This window comes from Nomascus leucogenys, chromosome X, assembly GCF_006542625.1.
Source record: "Nomascus leucogenys isolate Asia chromosome X, Asia_NLE_v1, whole genome shotgun sequence".
Lineage (NCBI taxonomy): Eukaryota > Metazoa > Chordata > Mammalia > Primates > Hylobatidae > Nomascus > Nomascus leucogenys.
Genome location: NC_044406.1, coordinates 106,612,931 through 106,636,178, shown reverse-complemented (window position 1 = coordinate 106,636,178; position 23,248 = coordinate 106,612,931). Strand labels below are relative to the sequence as shown.

Sequence of the window (23,248 nt, the reverse complement as noted above, 5' to 3'; positions counted from 1 at the left end):
CTGTCTTAGATGTCCATCTGGCTGTGTCCTAATTGAAGAAAAAGAATTCAGGTGCTACCAGAGATACCATGAGATAAAACAGAAACAGAACTGGTAAGAATGGCCCCCTGAAGTTCTTAGGTTTCTATGTTCAGGGTAAAGATTACCCTGCCCACAAAGCGATCATTGATGACATCATTTATGATGCCTTTGCCCTTCAGTTGGCACTGCACAGGCACTGCTTGGTTCTTCACCACATCTGTAAAGTGCATTGCCACCAAGGGGGACGTGTAGTTAACCTGTAGGTCAAAGAAAAATGAATTCTAAGTGTGGGGAGGTGGTAGGAGGGAAGTGATCAGATAATCACTGCAGGATGATAACCCTCACAAAGAGAACTGAGTAAATCCCACGATGCCGATTTGCAAATGGCCAAAGCAACTGACATACTCTCCTTGCGCTGGGAAAGTGTGGGAAAATCATACATTTCTCTAATAAGTCACTGTCAGATATCTGATTGTCCTCTGGGAAAAACCAATTCTGATTCAGCATGATATGGTTTTTCTGGAAATCAGACCATGAATTAAACCAAAACTAGTGTCTATCAAGTCCCTATGTTGGGGACTCACCCCAGCGCTTCAAATGGGAGAAACAGAAGCGTGATTATTAGGGCATGTTTAAGCACATTGGTAGTAATTTATCTGCTCCTGACCCTGCCACTAACTAGCTGTATGGTCTTGGGCAAGTCACTTTCTGTCTCTGAACCCCAATTTTCCCATTTGTAAACTTAAAAGGTTAAACTAGGCCATATATGAGATTCTTTCAGATACGGAAAGGAGTGTGGTTGTGATAAGAATTGGTAAAGGGAGCTCCTGGTTATGGCCAGCAGCTATTTACCCCTCTACTATCTCCTGCTCCCTAATTCTCATAGATCCCAGCCAGCTCTTCCTTTGTCGCTGAGCCCTTTCTGACAGCAATGACTAAAGGGGATACAGCTTACGTGAGTCAGTTTGCCGTAGTAAGGGTAGTAGCGGAGGTCAAAAGAAGCCGACTCTGGGTAGTAACTGATGGATCGGATGTCATTTTCATCACCTCTCTGTAAGCAAAAGCAGGTATATGTGGGGTGCTGGGTCACAGAGTGGGCTAGAGTCTGAGCTAAAGGGAGTTGTACCTCAGGTGAAATCACTGTGTGACCCATAACCAACTGTTCCAGGAAGACCATGAAAGCAGAATGGAGCAGAGCTCAGCTGTGACCTGTCCCTAGATGAGCATTTTTAGGGAGTGACTGTGCCTTGTTTTTTCAGTTCAAAGAATATTGAATAGAAGGCCTGAAGTGAGGAGGCCAAAGGTGCTCAGTATGGCTCTCTGTTGGCTTCTGGGGTACCCAGACAGAAGCAATCCAAAGGGCTTGCAGTACCTGATGCTGCTCTGGAAAGAGGCCCTACAACTCCAGCCTTTCTCCAAAGAATCACACTGGGCCTGGCACCCAGTCTTGGACTTTGGAGCTGAGGGAGATATACATTAGAACATATTTAGTAAATCCCACTCCACGATTTGCACACTGCAGGCTCGGTTCTATTGGAAGTCAGATCAAGTGCATAGGTACCTGATACACAGGCACACAGCCTACAGTTGGCTCACCTAGACTCATGTCTCTGACCATATTCTCTGTAGTGCTTAATTACAGTAGGTGGGGTCAGAGGGGTAAGCAACAAGAGCCTGGGTATGGAAATGATTAAAGTAAACAGGTCTACCCTCATCACATTATGTCAGGTAGGGGGCTGCCCATTCTGCAATACATTCAGCTTGCCCTAAATAGCAGAGGTCTGGGGGCTAGTAAGGACAAATAGTGCATCACTACTAGCAAATTACTCACTAAGGTCATGTGATTACTTCTGTCAATATACTATAATTGTTCTTGGTACAAACTAAGCTCTCCTTAATTTATTCTAGTCATTACCTCATCCTGCTTGATTTCCACAAATGGGTGTGGATTTGACCAGTATTGTTTATTACAGAATGTATAGAGATTCTTAATATATTTTTTTAAAAAGGACATAAAATATGTAAGGAGGTAGCTAAAAATAATAATTAAAACATTAAAACAATTTTAGAAAGGACAGTTCTCAGCAAGGTTTGATGTAAGCTGAAAAACAAACAGCTTCCATTAGGGAACAATAAGTAGAACTCTGTCCAGTTAATATGCTAGCTTAAGACTAAGTTGGTCTTTAAGATTTACTTTTAATACATTCTTCTAAAAAGCAATGAAATTTATTTTTCATGAAGGCCTGAGGAATCAGTTTGGATAGTTTGTAGTCTCACCTCACATTGTGAATATTTACACATATACATGAGAACAGAATGTGCTTCCTACCTTGTTCATTTGGCAAGTACTGCCTGACCTTTCAGAGCTCATCTTCACTTTTCATAGCACATGTAATACTTGATTGTCTTGATTTCAGAGACGGAGTCATACTCTTACCTCGACACTTCTAACACCTAGCAGAGGATCTGATATATAATAAGTGATCAATAAATGCTTGCTAAATGTGGGATATGGGCTGAATAAATGCTGCCTTTTGCTGTTTTCTGATCTGCCACCATGAAGACTGAAGTTTTCAACTGTATTTCTCCTACTGAGAATGGGATTACCAGGCCTCACGCATTTGCAAGACAACTATCAAGGTCTGGGGGTGCAGTTGATGTCATAGAACAGGAGAAAGCTACTGCCTGTTTAAGAAGCAAACTCAAGATGTAAGGGCTTTTTCCTACAAGGGAGCTAATTGGTGCAGATGAGATAGAAGTTAATGGTCCCTCGAAGGACAGTTAATTAGCATACTAATCGAGTTCTGTTTATACTTCCCATGTAGTCATTTGTTATTGCTACACCCAGTACCACTGGTCATTGCTGCAAAATGTGAAATTCAGTTTTAAAATCTGGAAACTAATGACTCTAATGAAAGCTGTTTGTTTAGTTCAAAGAAACAAGTAATTAGAGCTAAAAGCAAAAGTGTAAACAGAATCTCAATTAATGACTTGGCACATTGTTGTTCCCTGCTGTGGCCCTTAGCTGAAGTTCAATCTTTGGTTTTCACAAGTATTAATCATGACAGACTGACTGACACACACACATACACACACATACACTATACACACAAACACACATGAGTTGAATGCTTTCTGGAAAGAGGAAAACCTGAAGGAACTAAAGAGAGGTGTAGTTATGAAAAGATTAACCTTTTCTTTAGCCTACCATCCATGTGTAAGTCCTTGAAAGGGATGGACTACCTTTTTGCATGAAACAGATGTGCTAACAATGCTTACTCAAAAGGGCTCTTTACCTGAACTTTGCAGGAAACCTTCACAGGATCTCCAAGCTCAGGACGAAAGCCTACAATCTATCAAAAGAAAACCAGTGTTTTATTTTTTTTTTAACAAAACATATTTGACAGTAAAAATTGGGGCTTTTCTAACCCTCCTCCCAATCATCCTTTCTCAGGCATATGCTTCATCTATTTCGCCTTCTTAGAAATGTTACAAAAAGCAAAAAATGAAAAACATCTTCAGAGCTAAGCAGCTCAGCTTACTCCGTGTTGTATTTATGCCTGATATTTACACACAAGGGGAAACTTCAGCAAGTCAACGCTAAAGATGTAAAGAACTTTCTAATTTCAAGAGAGGTGTGACTGATAAGGCTCTGCCACACCTAAGTCATGACAGGACGGAAGAAAAATGCATTTTTATGATATAAGAACTGTCCGCCATGCCACCCTCATTTCAATCTCCTGTTCCAAACAGCTCAGTATTCCATTCTTTATTTAGAATACTTTTTTAAAAATTAAAGATGAAGTCTCACTATGTTGCCCAAGTTAAACATGAACTCCTAAGCTCAAGCAATCCTCCTTCCTCAGCCTCCCGAGTAGCTTGGATTATAAGCTCGAGCCACTGCACTTGACTAGGACCCCATTCTTGACAAAGGCCATCAAGCGACAGGCTTGGGGGTGAGGGAGAAGAATGGCCGTAGGAAGTGCTCAGGGGGAAAAGAAATTGATAGATTTGTCTGGTTATTTTATTTCTGACGCTGTCAGAAAAATGGCCAAACCTGTGGTGTGTGAAGACAGAGACCAAGACAAATGGAGTGGCCAGAGCCCTCCTACCTAGTTCATTCACTTATCACCACCAGATATGAAAAGCCAATATACCCGGTTCATCTTTAGAAGGATGCAGGGCTGTCCAGTAGAGTATCCAAAAGTTGGGTCCTCCAGACCAGAGCAGTTCTTTAGGAAGGAGCGCTTAAATTGGCAGGCCTTCTTGTCCTCATCCTCATCGCCATCTTGGATGAAGTACTGCCCCGGGGGACAATCTACATTCATTTCCTCTTGAAGACTGTCATTATAACCTAAAGCATGTGTGAGTGGCAACGGGTTATGTTAGACAGGTACTACAGGGGAAGGCCATGCATTCAGTAGTCCTCCCTCCCAAGTTTCCTTTCTCCAGCTTGTTTGTACTCCTCTCAAAGCCCAGTCTACCTGTGACCTGGCATCAGGTGCCCAGCAGCCTTCATCAGCAGCCATCCCTCTAGGAAGTCTTCCTGACTAGTCACTTCAGCCCAGTTTGATTGCCTGTTCCTTTGCTTTTCATTCCCATGGAACTTCTGGATATCCATCTCTGGGTCCTATGTCAGTCACTTTATACATTTTCTCTATTTTCCACCATTTCTTTTCAGACATGATAAACTGTAAACTTGGAAGGCTGTCCCTTCTACTTCTGAGAGAGAAATAGGCACATAGTTGGTAGATTTTGGAAGAGGGACTGAAACATTCAAGGTATGGTCTATATGAGGAGGCTAAGTTCCTGGGTTAAATCTCTTTAACTTCACTTAGGAAACAAGGTGAACCTGTTGGGCGGTTACAAATTTGGGGGCTCTTTTGGGATTGCCCTTACGGCTACCTGCTCGTGGTCCAGTAGTACCCCACCTCCCGACCTGGCAATGGATCCAGAGGCCAGCCCAAGCAGCCACCTAGTTCTCTTGGGCTGGGGGCCGACTCTGGTACTGTCTCTACTGGAGGGGCACTGCCGACCCAATGTACATGGATTTGATTGCAATAGAGAAATAGTCCTGGGGAGATTGATTTGAGTAATAATAAAACTCCAGTCTCCCACACAGCCAGCTGGGCATGAATCACTCTTTCTCTATTGCAATACCCCTGTCTTGATAAATCAGCTCTGTCTAGGCGGTGGGCAAGGTGAACCCGCTGGGCAGTTACAATGTCTCCCTTTGAAGTCAGTGAGAGGCACCTGATTGTAAGAGTGAGAAGTATGAGTTGTGAGACAGAAGGAAAGTGGAAGAAGAGGAAGAGGAGGAGAAGGAGGTGGAGCAGGAGGAGGAGGCGGAGGAGGAGGCGGGGGAGGGAATAAGCCAGCTCTTCATCCTTTACAGAGGGAAGTTAGCACTGCAAAATAGAAGCATAAGTTAAAAGATAGAAACCAATGACAACCACAGGGTCTCTACAGGGATGGTGACAGCATGAGATCTTGTCTACTGAGGCCTGAGACATTCAGGGTAAATGTCCCTTTACATTGGATGGAATGTAACATGTGTCCAAGGATACATAGATCAGGGAGAAAGCTTAAAGGGGCTGTTTGTGAGGTAATTCTTTGGGCTACCAAATTTCATAGATAAAACTGGGCTTTAGAAATTACTGCATTATTTCCAATTTGATTCTAAATGATGGAGCCCAGTTAGTCCTGTTAGACTCAGTCCCTATGTATTAATATTCAAAGTAGCTCAGTATTTCAGAGGAGATTTTGCACCTATGATCTACCAGAGGTAAAACTCAACATGTGCTGCTGAATCCTCATCTAATAATATCAAACCCACAGGTTGTGACTGGGGTTTGATATTATTAATTGGCAACTGGGAATTTTAAATCTATTCCAATTATGGCTATGCCTTTATTTTTTCTTTGACAAAGCTACATTTAATTCAAGGCTTTGTTTTAATTTTTTTAGAACAAGAACTATGCTCCAATAACTTTCTAAATAGAGGCTGCGATCATGTGCTCATTGTTTCTCTTGAGGTAGTTCCATTAAAAATAATGTGACATGGACATGACCCTTATTGCAAAATCCCAGTCCTCATGGGAGTGAAAGTGATACTCTGTGATGTCTATTTCAGAGATGTGCTTCTTTTTAGCAGGACACATTATCTACTCTTAAGAACTAAAAACTAGTACTTTTCCTAACATTTCCTGCTTCCATCATCATCAGGTCAGAATTGGTATTTCTCTGTCTACTAGCTTTTTGGAGGGATTTTCTTAGCAGGGAATCTGGCAATATATTTGCAATCGCTTGCAAGCATTCTGAAACAAAAGAAGATACTGTGCTGGCCATGATGCCCAAAACATTTCCGTAGCTAAAAATAGAACTACATGGACTCAGAAAGAACCCAGTCCCATCTCCCCTCATTTCACTGGTAAGGAATCTGAAGCTCAGACTTACCCAAAGTAACACTGAGCCTTACTGATATAAAGCTGAGTTTCTAACTCTTGGTCATGTGACAGCAGCGTAGAATTATGAAAAGCAGCATGTCTCAAACTTTAAATTTCCTACAAATCACCTGTGGATTTTTTAAAAATGCAGATTTTGATTCAGCAGGTCTAAAATGTGGTCTGAGATTTTGCCTTTCTAACAAACTCCCAGGAGATGCCCATGTTGTTGGTCCCTTTATAACACTTATAGCAGCAAGAGTGTAAAGAACATGAAATGTGGATTCAAACACTGGTTCTGCTGCCAGAGTCTTTGATCAAGCTACTCCCCCTTTCTGAGTCTCGGTTTTCTCATTTATAAAATGAGGATGATCAACTTTATTATGCAGAGTTAAAGTTAAATGACCAAATTTATGTATTTAAATAACACTTCCTAGCACATGATAAGAGATTGTTCTCCTCCAAATTCAGTGCACATGTTATAATAGTAGCTGCCTCTAGAATGGATCAACCCCACTTCAACCAGGCCAGGACAACCAAGCCAGAATGACTGGCATTTTTTTCCCCACAAAGATTAGGTGCAGAAATGCAAACCCCACTGGAGCTCCTCTTTGATAGCTGCATAAAGAACCTGTGTGCTGTTAACCTTAACCAAGCTGCTACCTCAGATTTTACCTTGTGGAAGCGTCTCCCACAAAGCCATTCATTTGCCCCTGAAAATTTTTCTGATGACACTATAGAGATAGGCACCTCGAAAATACTTGGGATCAGAATGTTGGAGCAACTGCAACCCAGAGATTCTTCCTCTAACTCCTTTCTGGAATGCTGTTAAATAACGACACTTGGCTGGGCGCGGTGGCTCATGCCTGTATTCCCAGCACTTTGGGAGGCCAAGGCAGGCGGATCACGAGGTCAGGAGATTGAGACCATCCTGGCTAACACAGTGAAACCCCGTCTCTACTAAGAATACAAAAAATTAGCAGGGCGTGGTGGCACGCACATGTAGTCCCAGCTACTCAGGAGGCTGAGGCCGGATAATCGCTGGAACCTGGGAGGAGGAGGCTGCAGTGAGCAGAGATTGCACCACTGCACTCCAGCCTGGGCGACAGAGTGAGACTCCACCTCAAATAAAATAAAATAAAATAAAATAAAGACGCTTGCCCTCTCCCTTCAAGTTAGCCCATCTCCAAGAAATGACTTCTTTTACCTTGAGAAAGTTTAGAAGATAGGAATCTTTCAGCTCTGGAGAACATTCTTCTTTTCCCACCACTATCTCCCCCCAGAATTATCTTCTATAAATGATCATTATTGAGCCATCTGGATATGTTCAGGACTTAAATGGGTGCTGTATCGTGTTCAAGAAAAGAAGAAAGTTCTCTGCCTCAAAGAGCTTATCTTGCTGGAAAATTGGCTTGTATGCTTTCAAGACAACATACAGTCACACACTAGAGCAATTCTGATTGTAGCTACAGGTGCTAAGGGGGATGCAAAGTAAGGACAGACCATGATGAATTCGGGTTAGTAAGACTGGGATTCCTGGGCCAGGTGAATTTTGAATTTTGGATTCCCACCCATCACTTTTCAAAAGAGCTTTCCACTATTCAGACGAACTTACTTACCCTGGAGAAAGCCATTTAGGCTAATCACATAATGCTGCCAAGTGTCAGGTTCAGAAACGTTGAAGTTGAAGTTAAGGCTATGGGCGAAGGGTCTGATCATAACTCCTGGCAATGAAAACAGGTCTTGGATATATTAACCCATTCTTGGGATAATTTTTTTGTATTGATTCCCATGAAACCATTTCCCCCCAGGCAATCAAAATGAAAAGAACCATAATTTGCCAAGTACCATTTTACTTTTCCTCCTAATAATTGAATCTCTAAATCATTACCAGGAAGAGCCAAAGTTAATTGAGGCTGAACATGCTGTGCAAGCATATTTCTGTCCAGCAAGTTCTGACAACACAGGGCATCTGGGCACACTCACCAGGAGGCTTTACCCGCTCCGTGAAGGTCGGTATATAGGGACTGATGGTCAGAAATACTGTGTACATGCAGAGGGTGATCACAGCAGCCAAGGAGGCATAGAAGAAGAAGTAAACGAGTAAGATCAGGCCTGCAGAGCAATCATAGATGAGAATGGTCAGTGCTTGCCAACAAGCCCTTCCTCCCTGCTTGGACTCATGAACCAGAACCAACCCAACCACGAAATAGCTCTTTAAAAAATTCCTCAGATTCAGTATGTCCTTGCTTATTCAGATTTCACCAATTTGGAGTCAGTGAGGATTGTGTCAGGGGTCTAATTGCAGTTTACCTTTACAGCATCTCCGATGGAAGGGCTTGCTGAGCAAATGATGGCCATGAACAAGAATACAGGGGAGTGGAGTTAAAAGTATTGCAGAGGGAAAATTGCTTGAGAGTCCTTTGGGCAACAGTTGATGTCCTAAGTACAAATCAGTCTTTGCTATTCATTAAAGTGGGTGCCCTGAAGAGTCCTAGCAGCTTGGTTCCAATAATTATAGGTATTTGCAAGTGATGAAAACAGCATTTCTTTCCACATAGACTATAATTCAAACTTTTGATGAATTTCCACTGGACTTGCCTCCAATCAAGGCAAAGTGAGGTTTTGGCCTGCTTATTTCAAATTTTATTCATCTTTAGCAAAGATGAATAAAATGGCTCTGCTTTTCAAAAAGAACACTGACACAGGGTGGGGAAGGGAAAAGGAGGAAACAGTACCTAATCACTGACACTTGCCTGTGAACTTTGGCAAGTTATAGAACTTCCTTGCACCTCCAATTCCTCACAGGTAAGATGGGGATAAAAATAGCACTTACCTCGGATTCTTATCTATAACAATGAGAACACATGGACACAGGAAGGGGAACATCACACTCCCGGGACTGTTGTGGGGTGGGGGGAGGGGAGAGGGACAGCATTAGGAGATATACCTAATGCTAAATGACGAGTTAATGGGTGCAGCACACCAACATGGCACATGGATACATATGTGACAAACCTGCATATTGTGCACATGTACCCTAAAACTTAAAGTATAATAATAATAATAATAAATAAAAATTAAAAAATAAAGTATACTTCATAAAAAAAGACCTAAGAAATAATATAGACTTAAAGATTTCCATTTTGTTCTTTGAATAAAAAAGCATAGAAGAATTATTCCATACCTTGGCTGAATTATCAGAATCACTTGTGGCACATCTTAAAACTATATATGCCAAGGCTCTGCCCTGAGCTTGCTGAATCAAAATTCCTCCCATTGATAATGATTTACAGCCAAGGGCTGAAATCCCTGGATACATAATAATTTGATCACAGTATCTCAGACAGGATATAGTCCAGCACTACTGATATTAATAAAGAACTTGAGGCAAAAAGAGGACAAATGACTTACACAAGTTCTCAAAAAGTGAAAATGAACAATGTCAGGCTAGTATTTTTATATTTCTAGAAGATTCACTCTATTTCCTTGTATAGATAAATTATAGAAAAATATGACAGTATTCCTGTCTCCTTGCATGCATACGTATCACCTGGTCCATTCAATTCACAAATATAAATAGAATGTAATATTTAGAAAATAATCGAGCAGACGCAGCTCTATTTTATAAGGTGGTTCAGCTACAAATGAAATTATCTAGTATATAATTGGAGGACTTAACAAATGGCTAAAATCTTGGCAATTTTGTGTGTGGTTAAAGTAATAAAACTTTGAGGACAGGTAAATGTTACTGTGTCATATCCTCTGATTTAATAAAAAAAAAATCTGAAATTCAGTCTTTCCTTAACATCCTATCCTGACTATACCACTTCCAAGCTGTTTAATCTCGTACATGCTGTTCACCTCTCTGGGCCTCAATTTCCTCGTCTGTACAATAATGGTACTTACTTCTTAGCACTGAATAATGCATATAAACAGCATAGCACAGAGCCTGGCGAATACTAATTGCACCATAAGTGGCAGTCATCATCAGTTATTATTAACATTATTATTAGTGCTGTAGGACCAGAAGCATAGTTGTGTTAATTTTCCCTCTGTGGGCTGTATTAGGACTAGGTTTGTCCCAGGATTAGGCAACACTGAGTGAGGTGAATGAGCATGAGATTGCTGATGAGAAACTCTTTTCAAGCCCTCCTTGGGGCTCTCTCAGGCAACAATGTTTGGCTGTGCTCACAGCAATGACATGATGTTGGACCTACAGATTTGAACTGAATTATGAACCAGAAACTGGAACAAACCACTTAACTTTGCTGTGCCCCAAACTGAATCCAAATATTAATTTTTAAATTGAACCATGAACCAAATAAAATTAACCAAAAAAGGTGTTGTGGAAGGGAGAAAAAAACCCATAGTAATCCGACTGGAAATGGAACTGACCCTTTTTATTTTGTTAGATGAACTAAAGCAGAACTGGAACATGAACACATTGATTCAGTTGGAGTCCCTGGAGAATAAACGACAGCACCTGTGTGCCTGTGATACTTGGCTGTTGCCCACTGGCTATCTAATGGGATTCGCCCTGTGTTTCTGCCTCCATTCCTTTACCCCATCCCCATCCTGGGAATGGATCAACAGCTAGAGCCATCCACGGAGATCAAAAGACTCAGTTTCATGGACAAAGGGAAAGCAATGGAACATAGGTACATTCCTTTGGAGATATCTTCCTTTTTTCCCAGGATGTGTGACCAGGAAGCTGTAGATGGGAGAATGACACTAGCAATAAGTCCCCTTAGCCTCACCCAGGAGTGTGTGCCCTAGAGTTTATGATAGGTGATCACAGACTGAGACAGCTAGCTCAGCCACCCCCAGGCAAAACCAAGCACAGCCCCCATCTGAACCCATTGATCCCTCTGACACTTTCTGCCCTGGATGTCCAAGTATTACTTGGGTCTTTCCTCTAGGTACTCTAGAGTTCTTTCCTCAATGCCCCACTCAGACTTGAATAGACCACTAAGTAACCGTGCTCCCAACTCTTCATTTCTCCCACTAAAACACCGTATCAGGTCCTGAGGCCCTACACATCAGGGCCTTGTCCGTTGTTAGAGTTCATGAAATGGGGCAGTGTTCTAGCAAGAGAATGAACTCTGGTGTTCATCCAACCAGGGTTTGAAATCCCAGCACTGCCACTTAGTAACTATGTGACTATAGGCAAGTTACTTACCCTCTCTAAGCCTCAGTTTCTGCATCTGTAAAATGGGGATAATAATATTACTACCTCATATGATTCTTGTTGGTATCCAATAAAATAACATAGAACTTCCAAGAATAGGGGCTGCGTAGGTACCAAAGGAAAGGCCCAGATTATATTCATAGGCCTGGTAAATATATTGGGCAGGTTGATGTCCAAGTTGGGACAGCATTAGTAAGTGCACAAGCGGGGAACCTTGTTCTCAGGAAAGAAAACAGCAAGGCATGTGCTTTATGGCTGAAGCATTGACATTACCATTCACCCTTTGCCCAGGGTAGCCCAACAGAATTCCTGAGCTCTACTTAGACCTGCTACTCAGAGGTCTGGCTACGGCCTATCATGCAGAGTCCCTATTGCCATATCTTCTCTGGGCACTTGAACCTTCCTCCCTCATCCCCACTTACTGGCCTATGGATTGTCATCCACAGAAGCAATTTGGATCAGCTCATCTGATGAAGTTCTAATGGCTGGCTATTTAGGCTCCCCCTCCCAGAATCACACTTGCATTTCACAAGGCTTGTTTTTCCAGTCCTCTTTAGGCAAGGGAGAAACAGCTGTGCACCCTTGGAGCCCCAGTGAGTGTCCAGTATTTGTCTGCAGCTTCCAGAATGTCGGAATGTTCCTTAAATGGTACATTTGTTCCAGTTGAGAGTTTGTGGGATGGTCAGGGGTGGGGCTGGGAATTGGGGAGGGGTGAAGGGAGATCCCACGTGCTATTCCTAATTCCAGGAAACAGAGCTGAGTGTTTCACCTTGACTGAGCTGAATTAGCAACATTAACTTTGAGGGAGAGAATTCTTAGCCAACGGGGCCTTTAGAAGACATGGCCATCAACTTCAGCAACCTAGACCCTTGGCACTAGGGGACTGTTATTTCATCCTTGGCATCCTCTATTTTTTTTCTTCTGTGGATTGACTGATTTCCAAACCAGCAGCTGCTCTTTTTCTGGGCTGTGCAGAGACTGTGGCAAGTGTGAATTTTACCACTGGCTAAATCTCCTGAGGAGAAGGCTCAGCATTAATAGTTTAAGAGGTGGGTAAGACTGTAGGAGGGGAGTGCTGGGGAAGTTGTGGAGTAAAAATGATGGCAGCATGTGATGCAAAGAGGAAATGCTAAGGAATATAATTCTGCCACTGATCAAACATCTCTATCATAGCAGAGGAAGACACCCACAAGCTGGGGCCAGGGACATGCCTCCTGGCTCTCCTTCTCTGACATTACCAGGTGATGGGACCTGATAAAAACACTTGGTCAGGTTAGCAGGGATTTGAGTCTCCTATCTTACAAGAAGTCTTCTGCATAGTTCTTTAAACTTTACAGTTTTAACATCTAATTGGGGCCTCACTCTGATCCTGTGAGAGAAGCAAGTCAGGGATTTTTTCCTCATTTGGCAGGTGAGGAAACTGAGGCTCAGAGAGGGGAAATGATGAGTCCAAGGTCACGTGGATAGAAAGTGACAGGACTGGGACTTAAAACAATCATGTGCTTTTTCAACTCATTCTTACTGTCTCTCTGCATTGCAACTGATGTTGAGCCCAGTGGGTTTCAGTTACACAATCAAGTTTGTTCATCCATTTGGAGTTTGTTCTGATGGAATCTGTCCACAGTCTAGGCATTTCCCTAGGCATTGATGCCTTTACATGAAGTACAAAGAGAAGTTCGCAGACAAGCCCATCCAGCGTATGGTAAAGGAGCCCTGGACACCACACCAAAAGCAAAGGACACCAAACTTTAGCATTGGGACTATTGGGACTTACTCCAACTCTGACCTGTTCGGGCCAGAAACATCCTTCTCTCTGGATCCCACAGGTATTCAGTCATGATCTGCAATTTCTGCCACCAGGCATTGCCTGTTGGCTGATCCTGACCCTCTTCCTCCTCCTTTTCCTCCTCTTCCTCCTCTTCTTTCTCCTCCTCTTCTTCCTCCTCCTCCGATTTGGGCACCATCGTCACCTGAGCCTCTTCTTCTGCTTCCTCCTCTTCATCTGCTAAGTAGTTCTGGTTCACTTCATCCGGATCATCCTGGAACAGTGACAAAACACAATACCCTTTTTGAAAAAAATGTACAATGGTGCATCCCACCAGCCAAAAATAAATTGAAATGACTCAATATTTGGAGATACTTCAAATTTCCACTTTCCCATAAACATACATGTTGCTACAAGAGGTGGATTTTCTTTCTCTCTGTTCTTTTGGAGGAAACATCCTTTCTATGACCCATTTTGACTCGTATTCTTTCCATAGAGGTGCAAGTTTTATGCTCAGCTTCAGGCATTTGGGCTCTTCTCCAAGGACTGCTCATATCACTACTCTGTTCTGGGGCCTTGACCTCCCACTTAACCTTGTCCTATCAGAGTACAGGTGAGCTCACACAGGAAGAGGATGGAATAGTCTTAGACATTGTGTCTGTGATGGCAAACTTTTAGTCCAAGCCAGCTTTATCCTAACACCCTGTACACATTCAGCTGCTCAACTTCACCATTTCAAGTTGTGTCTAAAAATAGCCTGGGACGGACATCAGGAGGAGAGGCCAACTGCTGTACCCCTCCTCAAAACTTAGCCTTCCTTCCCAACAGAAACAATAGATGGGCAGTTATTAGCTGCTTCTCTGATTATTGCCCTAGTTTGAATCTCTTCCTACCTTAAACTGGTTGGAAAGACCATCTGAGAGCTGGAACCCCGGGCTTCCTTAGTCTCCCCCTATGCTTAGGCAAAAAGCTGGGCACGTAATACATACTCAGCACATATTTGTTGATTGACTGATTGCAGCCATTTCTTGAGATTTGAAACTGTAATCTTCTCTGAGTGGTTCTAAGAAAATTAAACTGAAAAAGAGAGAGGGAGAGAGAAACCTAGACTTCACCAAGTGGTGTTTCAAATACCTCCCAGCCACAGGCCGGAGAGTTGTATCTTTGCTCTTTGGGGGTTTGCCAAGGCTTATTGCAGCAGCAGAAAATGAGGCTGCCCTCCCTTCTGTGCTGTCCAAGTCTGAAGAGTTGCAGGGCTGTGCACCTGTTGGGTTGGATGTGTCAAACACTAGAGACCAGGGGCTCTGTGCTGCCCCCTCCCTGCCTGATTCCTCAAAGGCCATTTAGAGGGCACCCTGCTAAAAATGCTGCCTTTGTTGGGGGTAGGAGGGCTCAGCAAATTGGATTGTTCAGAATCAGTACAAGTGATACAGAATGACAAGGCTCAGCTCTCAGCATTCGGTCTGCACAGCACTGTCTAGCTCTTGATTATAAGCCCTCTTGAATTGCTCTCTAATTTGTTCTAATGTACAGCTCTATATAAAATATCACATCAGAACCGACAGGGACCTTTAAGATTTACTTATCCATCTGAGGCCCAGAGATGGGACAGGATCTAGCCAAAACCATGCAGTAAATTCATGATAGAGTTGACGGTCTCGGAACCTGTGTCTCTTGATACCCTGGACAATGATGTTTCTCCTCTGTCACATTGAGCACAAGTGGCTAGAGGTAGCTTAGCAGATTAATGAAGCACAATGCCTTAGGTTCTGTGTTCCTAAAAGATTTTAGGGCTCACGCCTGTAATCCCAACACTTTGGGAGGCCAAGAAAGGAGGATCACTTGAACCCAGGAGTTTGATGACAGCCTGGGCAACATAGCAAGACCCTGTCTCTACAAAATTAAAAAAAATTAACCAGGCATGGTGGCATGCACCTGTAGTCCCAGCTACTCAGGAGGCTGAGGCAGGAGGATCACCTGAGTCTGGGAGGTCAAGGCTGCAGTGAGCTGTGATCACGCCACTGTACTCCAGCCTGGGTGACAGAGTGAGACATTGTTTCAAAAAAACACAAAAAAAGATTTTAGGTGCTTATTATAATCAAGGATGGCTGACTGACATAGGCTCACAGTGTAAGGCTTAGGAAAATAAACTTCATCCATCACTCAATGTTGAATGGGTTAATACATGTTCTTAAATATCTTTCACTTGTGCGTGAACCTATGCACACATTTAAACTCCCAAACTATATTTTGAGCACCCAGAGGGAGATTCCATATTTTCTAGCCTCTCGATGGCCCTCCACAGTGTAAAGCTGACAGTTAAGTACCCAGTAGGTCCTAACCAAATATGAGTGATACCTGCCTGACTTAAAATTCCTGATGCAGGACTCTGCAGGAATGCTCTCACAGAGCTTGTCACCCTAACTGAGCTGTCATGTATATCACAGTGGGTAGCAATCATGGCCCCCAGAGAATCTACTGCACCTGAGAATCTCAGTGAATTTGAAGTATAACATTTCATTGAGGAGAAATATATATTCCCTTTATATTTCCTGAACAATTTTCTTTTCTCTCCATGTTACCCATGCCTGCCTTTAACCTTCCACAGAGGAGGCAGCTGGCCTAGGCCTCAGACTGATCTTATTTGTAGATATTGGCTCTCATGATAATCCCATTACAGATGGCTTGTCATTAAAGCTTTACCCTCCTGAGAAGAATTAATCTTCTCACAGCTAATTTGCCCCTACAACTCTCACACCCGAGAGGCTGTGAGAGGTTCCTGAGCTTTACTTTAGGAACCTCGAATCTTTTCTCCTCTCCTCTGCTTCCAGGTAAAGGAAATGGTCACACTGTGCAAGAGAGGCCTTCCCCAAAAGATCCTCATTAATTAAATCCTGTGTAAAATGTATCTTTGTGAAACTATTTAACAAAATCCAATAGAAAATCCTTTGGTAATGAGAATGTTTATCCCTAAGATTCTGTTTTGTCACTTTCCTAAAGTGGCATTACCCTCATGTGATAGTGTGTGTGAGTGTGCTGGGATATGGTAGTGGGTGTGTGATGGGGTCATCAGGTTTCCCTAAAAGGGAAGAGTCTGAGGAACAGAGGGTAGCTCCATTTTGAGTAATCTAAATATATAAACATATAAACAAATATATAAACAAACAGTATGACCCAAAGGATAAATTTTAAATTTGTGCCCTGCAAAGAAGACAGCAAGGCATGTGCTTTATACACCATGAACATTGGAATGGCTGGTTAATTTTAAAAGAGAAATTAGCATAGGATTGCATTAATTTATTTTTAAATTTGATCAAGTATTATAAAGAGCAAGATCCCCTGATGCATTTAAAATCCAAGCCACTTAACAAATAACTGAAATTATACGCAACATTTTAACAAGATTACATAGAAAAGAAGGCAAGCAAGAAATAGTTTTGTACCCCTGCAGATTGTAACTGTTCTGAGAGCTGGAAGAAACTTTGGGGGAAGTTAAACGATTCTTCAAGTTGTGGCTAAAATGCTAAGAGAAGCCCTCTGTAGATTGATAGGAGGTTAGAATAATGTGTGTTTTCTTCTGCGGGCTGTTGACAGTCTTCACTTAACTCCCTGGTTACATAAGTGGCCATACCCAAAGAAAAATGGCTTAGGCTTTGTTTCCTCCTGGGGCTCAGATCACAGTCCTCTCTGGGGAACATTTCGAAATCCTCTCCCCAAAAAGTACTACGTGTGGCATACATTAATGACTTATAGCAAAATAAATGCAAATAAACTTTTGGATCAAATAATTTGTAATACACCCTGGAGATAAATGATGAGACCAAAAGAATGTATGTGTGTCTACATGTTGGGCAGTGTGGGGTGGCAGTCAGGATGGCAATGGGTAGTGGCAGATCGGGGGTCTGGAAGATGCATTCTGCAAATACAATGGAAAGAGCACAAGATTAGAAGTGAGGATATTGCATTTTCACTTTGGCTCCTCCACTAACTTGCAAGTCACTCCTGTGCTTTGAGCCACAGCAGCCTCCTTTACGTAATGAGGGGTTCTGGAGAGATAATGTCTAGGATTCCTCCCTGTTCCTATTGGGGATTCTATGATTTTAGCTATAGTTTGGAATTTCTACTTTAGAAAGAGAGCAGCTGGACTCTAAGAAGCTACCACCCAAGAGACAGCTGGGTAGGCAGTGCCTTTCATTTCCTCTTCCTCCTTCCTTCCCTCTTGGCTAAATTTCTTGCTATTAGAATTAAACTTTTATACTCCAAAAGGTCTGTGAAAATTCTATACTCCCAGGAAAAGATTTTAGAAGCCCCTTATTCTGTTATCTTTTGCTTCTCTTATCTTTGTTTCACAGGAAGAGGGGCTTCCTCCTTTTATCCAGCAATTTAGGGTGCCCGGGGTGCTGGGAGTCACTGCTCCTTTTTGAAACCCTGGGCTCCCCTAAACTTCGCTGTTTCCGCCCATCTCAAAGAGAGGCAGCTGTAAACCAAGGTATACACAGCCCCCAACCCACCCCATTAAAAAAAAGGGGAGGGGGGCAGCAAAATATTCTGCTCTCTGGCACTCACGAGTCTGTAGCGATAACTGTAAGGAAAGGATGGAGCCCTTCTGGACCGGAGTTGCCTTCTCATGGCTGTTCAGTGGGCAAAGACGCAGCAGAGGCAGGCAATCGGGTGACAGTTCTGGAGCTTCTGCTGGTACAGGAGACACTGGTTGCTGGGGACACTTGGCGCCTGGTAAAAGTGAACCCTCCTGGCATGAGCCCTTCCCCAGAATAATCTAACATGTCCCTCTCTCATTGGTTGGCCCCTTCCCTGAATCAAGGGAAAGCCCTTATGGAAAAGCAAGCTCATCATTACAAGGAGGGGGAGATATTCTGGGTCACGAGGATGAGCAACTCACCCCCCCGCCCCCTTTATATGTCTTTCCACCCCTTGTCTTTCTCCAGCGCTTGAGATATGATGGGCCCAATGGAAATCTTAAGTCATGTTCTTCTCAATTGAGAGTTGGATATCAGTGCATGCAGGGGGTGGGTGTGGGTGGGAGTTGGGGGTGAGGGGAGATGGCCAAGAATAACTTGCTTTTTTCATAAGGCTGATCTCATGCAAAAGGATCTAGGATGTCAGGAAAGATTCCCTTTGCTCTCTCCCCCCACACACACACACTCTAAGCCACCTACAATATTTCTTATTTGTGTCAATCCATGAGCTTCTTAAAATGTGGATTATTCTTTCTGATTTTAGAAGCCAGGCTCCTACTTCATTCCTCCCTGCCCCAAAGAGGGTCTTGGACATAAGGAAGCCTTTTTCTAGCCCACATGTCAGAGTGGCCCCATCAGTCACTGCCCCTCATACACACACCCCTCCAAATCCTGGCCAAATTTCTGCAGTGGTTGAGATCTATATTTATCCCTTAGCATCAGGGCAGGGAACAAGCCAGAACTTTGCAGTGTCAGTTTCCCAGACATATATAACTCCCGAAACCAACATGGGATCCAATGAAAGGAAAAATTAGAAGAAACAGTTAAGAATATTGTATAGCATTTTTGGTCTGTTTGGGGTCCACCCTACTGGAGCCTGGGTGGCCAAAAGGCCTGGATGGAGTTTGCGATCCTTCCTTCACAAATCAAACCCCATTATACTCAAGTGGCTGAGAATGTTGCAGATACTGACATTCTGGGCACATTCATTACTGAGAAAAACAGCACAATAGCTTAGAAAGATTTAGTCATAACTCCAATTCAAGGCTATTCTGATGAAAATGGCTTCAATTGCAGTTAATTTTAAATAAGAATTCCTTTCACTGTAATGTTACTAATCAGACATCTTCTTTAACAGTGTCTCTTCCCATATGCTTCTTTGAAGAGAAAAAGGCCACTTACAAAAAAGAGAAACTTATTCTTCTCTTTGAATTTTATTTAAAGCAAAATATATTCTAGGGCATAATCTGGTCTCTGGTCTCAGTAGATGTTGATCTCTGTCTTCTGCACCTTTTCCAGGCCAGTCTTTTGTGTGATTCCTTATATTAAGTATGAGAATCCCCAGGCCCTTGGAAGCCTCAAAACCAAACAATGGCTAGGCTAACTGGTCTAAGGTTGAAAAGAGAGTACACTCACTTTAAAACATTTCAAAAACTGAGAGTAGGGGGACAAAAGGGAGTTAAAGTGACATGACCTTAGGTAACAAAATACTCCATTCTCTAGAATCTTCCATTCCTAAGCATTCTGGGTAATTGGAGGTTTGATGTATACTTAAGACATTTGCCATGTATTTCAGCTATAGCCCAGGCTGTGTTCTGGAATGCCAGCTGTTGGGTGGGGTAAAATAACCAAATCCCATAGGATGTTGAAGACAGAAATCTGTATGAATTTACACTCAGAACACTAGTTAGAAGGGAAATGATTCCTGCCAAATTTGAAAAAAAAAAAAAAAACCAATATGCTTAACAGTGCAGCAGAATGGAGCCACAAGTGGCTAATGGGGATGCAAATGAAGCAGTGGCTACAAAGGGACAAGGGGAGGGAGAAAGGAGAGACTTTGAATATAACAGCAGATTCGGGGGCATATTATTAAAGTCTAGAAAACTACATGCTCATTTCTTGGGCACAGGTATTAGCAACTGCTTCTATAAGCCCCTTGTCCTGAGTGCCTGCTGTGGTGAAACCACAGAGTTGGCTGACAATGGCAACTAACTGGGAACAGAAACAGTCTCATGGGCTGGGTCCCCCTGTTCCCAAAGGAAGGAAGATATGGTAGCACCCTCCAGATAATCTTTGCCTTTACCACAAGACGGGCTAGTTTATGGCATCTGTTCTTGTGGGCCATTTCCACAATTGTGTAGGTTGTGGGGTGGCCACAATGTGTCCCAGAGCCGTCAAAGAGCAGTTGCGTACTTTCCATACGAAGGGACTGGTTAGGTCTTCAGGGACTCTGGGAGGTAATGCACAGTGGAGCTTAAGAGTTGTTTGCCATTGGAGTCACCCAAGTAATGTTGAATACTCTCTAGAACCCCAGTCCCTTCCAAGATTAGTGACCTGTGGACTCTGAGGTCACTGGGTAAGGAAGCTCCAGGCCAAGCTAGGGTCTGAGGTTGCCCATGTATGCTGCTTAGCACAGAATGTCATTTTTGAAGTGCATGGAAGAGGGAGAATTCACTTAGGGCTACAATAATCAGGGAAGGCATCCCGGAAAAGGTGGGGTTTGGGCTTGACCTTGAAGGGCAGGACTTCAAGCTGGAACAGTTACTGCCTGACTTTGATGATGCCAGTCTGGTCCCCAGTGCCCAAAATTCCCCCTCCCGAACAGCTAGCCTCTGAATAGTGGCCAGCAGGCATAGCCAGCAGGCTCACTGGCTAAGGCCAGAGGTTTTCCTTGACCTGAAAGGTCCAGATAATGGCCCCAGATCCCTACTTCACTGGGTTCCAGGAAGAACCCTTAGCGCATCACATTCCTGAGCAGAGTTTCCATCTGTCAAGTACAGTTGTACAGTGAGAGACACTTTCATTTCAAAGGACTGAGGGCCATGGGTTTGTGACTGTATAAGCCTAGACCCCTAGGGGAAAAATGAAAGCTTGGGAAATTGTGAGGTCATTGTGGAGATTCAAGCCTATTTCTAGTGGCCAAAAGGCACTAATGAGTATAATGCAGACAAGAGACATTGGTTCAAACAAACAACTAATTGGAATTAAGAGAAGTGTGCAGAGGCCCCTAATGAATGGATATGCTAATTGGTCTTCTTTGCTAGCCCCTTGGGCTTTGGCTGTGACATAGACTAGCCTATTAGATGCCTGCTCTATAATAGCTGCTGAAGGCTGGGGCCCTTTATTGCCATGGTAACACTGATGTCTAGAGTCTAGCTGAGCCCTGGATCTCTTAATTTACTACTCAGGCGGCTACAATTCTTTGGGTTTTATTATTCTTCGTGCCCCGGGTGCCAGAGTGGCAGTGAATCATGCTTATTCATCCTCTGCACCGCCCACGGTGTCTTTGAATAAGTCAGGGTGTCTCTTACTGTGTGTGATGAGCAGATTATTAAGTTAGAGCCTATTTCTGCCTTAGCTAGACTGGTGCTTCTCAGAAACCCAATGTACCTCTCCAACCACTTACTTACCTGCTGCCTAAAATGGTTTTGGCAAGCAGAGTGATGGCACTGCAGTGGGCCGGCAGAGCCCCAGCTTCCCAGAAGCCTTTGCTTGCTTGGTGGTCAGGGAGGAGCAGCACAGTATAGGTGGGGCGGCACCAATTGGGAGAAAGAAGCTTGGAAACACATGCCATCAAAATGGAGCAGCTGGAGGGAGAGAAGAGTCATTGCAGAGGGTCCTGGCTGGGAACTGTGTTGCTAGAAGTTTTAGTCCCTGCAGGGTAAGGGGGTCGGGCCTGTGTGGAAAAAGACATCCTGTGTTCTGAGTGACTCCAAAAAAGGAAGTAGCCCCCAAGGTTAGAAGGTACAGGGGAGATGAATTTCACTTTATTTTATGAGACCTTTGTTACAAAAGCTGGTCACTGAGACCAGTTGCCTCTGAAAGTTAGTAAACAACTTACCACTGGAGCTGCCCACACTTTGGCATCTCATTATAGAGATGCTCTAAGCATCCACTGCCAGAGTGTGAGAAGTAGAACCCTGCTAGATGACCTCTTAGGACTGTTTCAACCTTGCAGTCTTGTGTGTCTGTATATGACATTGTTTAATTTATCAGGACATATGCTAAACTTGAATGATGCTTTATAAGTATATGTGCTTGATTCAGCAGCACATATGCTAAAATTGGAATGCTACTCTATTAGTGTGTGTGTGTGTCTGTCTCCAGCCATAAATGAAATTTTGCAACAGGTGCAGAGATGTTTTCCTGACACCTCTGTCCCTAACAAATGGATAACCTGAAACTAAAGATAAATTGTACAATAAATCCCAAAGTTACAAATGGATCCTAAAAGTAAGAATCTTAGGGTTGTTGGATTTTGTGGTTTGATTTGATTTTTTTCAGTTCACTGCAGCTTTTGCAGCATTTCACTGGGCATTCTCAGGGGAGAATTGGCAGACTACAGAGAAAACTGAGCTACACAAATTTGAAGCACATTTACAAGGCTTTTTTTCTGTTTTTTTGGGAGTGAAGGGTGTAGGGTGGGGGTCACAGGTCTTCTTAAACTAACTAGATTCAAAGAAGTAGTGATTTTTTGCTGTGACAAGCTAGACAGAGAACTGTAAACCTAAGGACAATCAATCAAGTGTGCTAAGCACAGAAGGGGCTGTTAGGCAACATTGGTTTTTCCACCAAACTCTGCAAACCTGCTTATTACGAAGCAGCAGCATTTCCCCACACAGAGGACAGTAATATTAATCCAATCCGAACCCACTTTGGATTCAGCAAGCACCAGTCAGAAATCACAGTGGCTCTCAGCTGCCTCTTAAATCAAAGTCAGATTCATAAGCAAGAGCTTAAGGTCTCTCCATCAACAGCCTTGTTCTGTTACTCACTTGCTGTAAGACTACAGGAATGACAATTGATTTATCTGTTGCACCATGTTCCCTCCTCGAAAGAAAATAAAGTTCCACGTCCCTGCTTCCTCACTCTCAGGAATGCCATGGGCTTGGAACGCTTCAAAAGAAAATGGTGAGAGGCTCTGAAGTTAGGTAGAATTATTGCTTATTAGAGAGTATAGCATAGTGTCTAAAAGCATGGGCTTTTAATTGGAACTGGGTTTAAATCCAGTTCCCACTCTTTTTTTTTTTTTTTTTTTTTTTTTTGAGATGTAGTCTCGCTCTGTCACCCAGGGTGGACTGCAGTGGCACGATCTTGGCTCACTGCAAGCTCCACCTCCGGAGTTCAGGCC

The 23,248-nt window shown here is 43.1% G+C and overlaps 1 protein-coding gene across 2 annotated transcripts; it reads right to left on the bottom strand.

Annotated features, from left to right (window-relative positions):
• Positions 1 to 91: 91 nt before the first annotated feature.
• ATP1B4 (ATPase Na+/K+ transporting family member beta 4) lies at positions 92 to 18,129 on the bottom strand. Of its 2 annotated transcripts, none has more exons than XM_003262274.2 (8): positions 17,987 to 18,076; positions 13,430 to 13,694; positions 8,451 to 8,579; positions 8,084 to 8,188; positions 4,179 to 4,375; positions 3,318 to 3,374; positions 977 to 1,072; positions 92 to 278 (listed from the first exon to the last, which is right to left on the bottom strand). In XM_003262274.2, exons 1-8 carry the CDS (start codon positions 18,047 to 18,049, stop codon positions 117 to 119), a joined length of 1,074 nt encoding a protein of 357 aa, XP_003262322.2. In that variant the 5' UTR covers positions 18,050 to 18,076; the 3' UTR covers positions 92 to 116. The 2 variants fall into 2 exon arrangements, with proteins under 2 accessions (XP_003262322.2, XP_012354256.2); XM_012498802.2 differs by having other exon boundaries at positions 117 to 278; positions 13,442 to 13,694; positions 17,987 to 18,129.
• Positions 18,130 to 23,248: the final 5,119 nt, after the last annotated feature.

Coding starts and splice junctions, on each gene's coding strand:
- ATP1B4 (XM_003262274.2), bottom strand. CDS start 18,049: ATGAGAAGGCAACTCCGGTCCAGAAGGGCTCCATCCTTTCCTTACAGT. Junction 4,376..8,083: donor CCTAAATGGCTTTCTCCAGG/GTAAGTAAGTTC, acceptor CACATGCTTTAG/GTTATAATGACAGTCTTCAA. Junction 279..976: donor ACTACGGCAAACTGACTCAC/GTAAGCTGTATC, acceptor TTTGACCTACAG/GTTAACTACACGTCCCCCTT.